The sequence below is a fragment of the Vigna unguiculata genome, chromosome 7, assembly GCF_004118075.2.
Source record: "Vigna unguiculata cultivar IT97K-499-35 chromosome 7, ASM411807v1, whole genome shotgun sequence".
NCBI lineage: Eukaryota > Viridiplantae > Streptophyta > Magnoliopsida > Fabales > Fabaceae > Vigna > Vigna unguiculata.
This window is the reverse complement of record NC_040285.1, coordinates 18,449,904-18,452,868: the sequence shown is the minus strand read 5'-3', so window position 1 is coordinate 18,452,868 and position 2,965 is coordinate 18,449,904. Positions and strand designations below refer to the sequence as shown.

The 2,965-nt window shown below is 35.0% G+C and overlaps 1 protein-coding gene across 1 annotated transcript; it reads right to left on the bottom strand.

The window, feature by feature from the left end:
• Positions 1 to 2,116, bottom strand: LOC114191251 (glycosyl hydrolase 5 family protein-like). Its single transcript, XM_028080424.1, has 3 exons — positions 1,538 to 2,116; positions 609 to 1,218; positions 1 to 422 (listed from the first exon to the last, which is right to left on the bottom strand). Exons 1-3 carry the CDS (start codon positions 2,114 to 2,116, stop codon positions 1 to 3), a joined length of 1,611 nt encoding a protein of 536 aa, XP_027936225.1.
• Positions 2,117 to 2,965: the final 849 nt, after the last annotated feature.

Genomic DNA, 2,965 nt, shown 5'->3' with positions numbered 1-2,965 from the left:
CTACACATTGGTTTGAACAAGTTGGAACCACTGGCTTTGAGGGTCATCAAGACATAAAGAATCATCTTTTACGCAAATACACTTTGAAGTGACAATGGTGGATGAGTTAGAATCCTTTTGCAAGCAAAGTTGTCCCTTGTGTTGATTCATAGTTGCCAAGTGAAGTTTAGACAGAGATACAAATTTCCAAGAGCTGATATTCCCTTCACAATCGGAAACTACAACTGCAATCCCTTCACCAGCTGCTGTTAAGCACTTCTTAGTGCCATGTAAAAGGATTTTAGTCGCATTCTCTCCACGAACCCATCTGTTTTTGGTCTTACAACTTCCAAGTTCAACTTCATTCTTGTCATTCACTTGAGCACATTGACCAGATAGTGGGTGGTACAAGATATTTACAATGGGGTCCTTAGAGATAGGTTCTGCATCAAGAGCACACAACTTAGAAATAAGATAGGATATTATGTGTTTGAAAAAAAATGATAACTGATATCATAAGTTATTGAAATTTGATGATAACTATGTTATTTTAAAACCATCTTATGAGTGATGTCAATCTAAGAGTGCATGATATAACTGAACTTATTCGTTTAACTCAAAAAGCTTACCGAGATTCTTCCTTTGCAAAAGCTGGAACTTGTCAGTGAAGTTGGGATATCTAAGGTGATGCCATGTTTCATCCATTACACCAAATGACTCATCAACTTGAACCTGGTCTTTCTTAATATAGTAGGTACCCTGGAAAGCCCAAAATCCCCAGTCCAAATCCTTTCCAAGAAGATAGGTTTGGAGGCATGTCAAGAACTTGTTGTCTTCCACTGAAGAACTTTCCTCGTTGAACCCAAACTCTGTAAAAATCAAAGGAGTTGCATTCTTGCCCGTGGTAAGGAATCCAGCTCTATAGTCTATCGCTTTAACGTTGTTGGCACATATCCTATTCAATGGTTGCTTTGTCCATATCTCTTTCAATTTGAGTGTCCCAATTCCAGACCATGAATACAAATGTGTCTCAAACACCATTTTCTTACCCAAGTCTATCTTCAATGGTTTTCTCCTTAAGAACTGCAACTCAGTGTCATAGTTCAAACCTGAGATAAGCACAAGCACATTTGGATTTGTCTTGTGAATAGCCACTGCTCCTTGGCTCATGTACCTGTACCAATCCTTCAAATTTTGGCGAGGACCATGCAACTCATTCCTCAAACTCATTGCTACAACCTGTTAGTAAACCAAAAGTAATAACAAAGTCATCTTGTATTCAATTTTATCCAAAGAGAAGGTAAAAAGTCAAACTATTATCTCTAAGTTCAGCCCTATACTAAAATCTGTGAACTTTTAGTCTATAAATATAAAGGTTACCTGCAAAACTTTGGCAACACGTATGAAAACTTTCTAACAGAGATAAAGTTCTAACAGGTCGTGTAAAGAATAAAACTTCTACTTCTTTTTTACAGGGATTAAAACTAAAAAAATAGAAAAATTAATAGAGATCAAAGAGCATAGTTGAGCGAAAAAAAGGAAAAAGAAAAGTACATACGACATGATTTTCGCTGAAGTGTTTGGCTGCCAAAGTAAGGCCATGCACCCATTCCTGAGGATTGAAATGTCTGTCATGGAAGAAGCCATTCTCATCATCATCATCGCAACACCACATTGGCTCACTCACATGGTTATCAAGCAAGACTTTCATGTTCTGAACTCCAAGTTCATGAACAACAGCATCAAAGGCCTGAACATGTGTCATGGACAACACAGAAGGATTGTTCTTGGCAATGCCTTCAACCACTTCGGGTACATCCAACGAAGCAAAGGTGGCATTCACATTCTCATCGGCATAGCGTGTCCACATGTAGATTGCGTAGGTGAGACGTACGCAGTGGAACTTGTGCTTCACAAGTTCACCAACAATGTCCTTCATGGCCCTTTTGTCAAGACCCTCAGGGATCATTGGTTGAAGGTGGCCAGCCCAATTGGCACATACCAACTTGACACGTTGTCCTGTCGCTTCATCCATGATCCATCTGTTGTAAGTAGATAAAGGGTATGCATTGCAATGCGACACATAGATGACTACAAGGAGGAGAATAAAGACAAAACATGAACGTATTCTAGACATTTTGGCTTTGAATTGAAAAGAACTTTGATGTTTGAGAAGAAAGCATGCAAAATAAATATATAGAGTTTTTGTGTTTACATTTAGTAACAATGGTAACAATATTTTTTCATCCCAATCCTTTTTTGTTAACAAAGTTTCGTTGTAACTTATTAACTCTTTATTTTTCTATCACCGTCATCTACTTGTTATTCATGTTGAAAAACAATAAATTGTATCCTTTGTTTAGGTCATTAACTACCTGTTAAGCTTAAACATGGCATTCAAAAAAAGTATTAGGTTTGAATTATGTAACATAGTTTCTAAACATATCAATGACATTTTGAGTTTCCTAGTTTCCGCTGTCAGGAATTCAATTAGTCAATGTTGTATGCAATTTTCCATGTTATATGTTAGAGGCTTAATCATCAAAACTATAGATTATTTAGTAAGTATATACGTTTTACGTTTATATAAAATAAAAAAAAATGTTATTTAATGGTCGAAATAAATAAGTTCCAGTCTATGATAAAGAGTCGTCATTGATAAGTGTTTAGAATGCGTAAATTTTTCATATAAACATGAAACTTATCATGCTTTAATTTATTATATTTTGTAAGTAAACAACCCATTTTAGCTTATAATTATAGAAAGAGGTATTAAAAAGAAGAAAAATAAGAAATTGATGATTTTTTGATGATTTAACAACAATTTTTCGAAGAGTTAAAAATGATGGAGCTGAGTGTAAAATCCCGACCGGATATTTTTGATTCAAATATATTTATTAATAAATAATTGAAAAGATAACATTTATTCAACACATTTCCCAAAACGTGGAAAAGAAAAACTTTATCATAATTGCCAAAATATTTA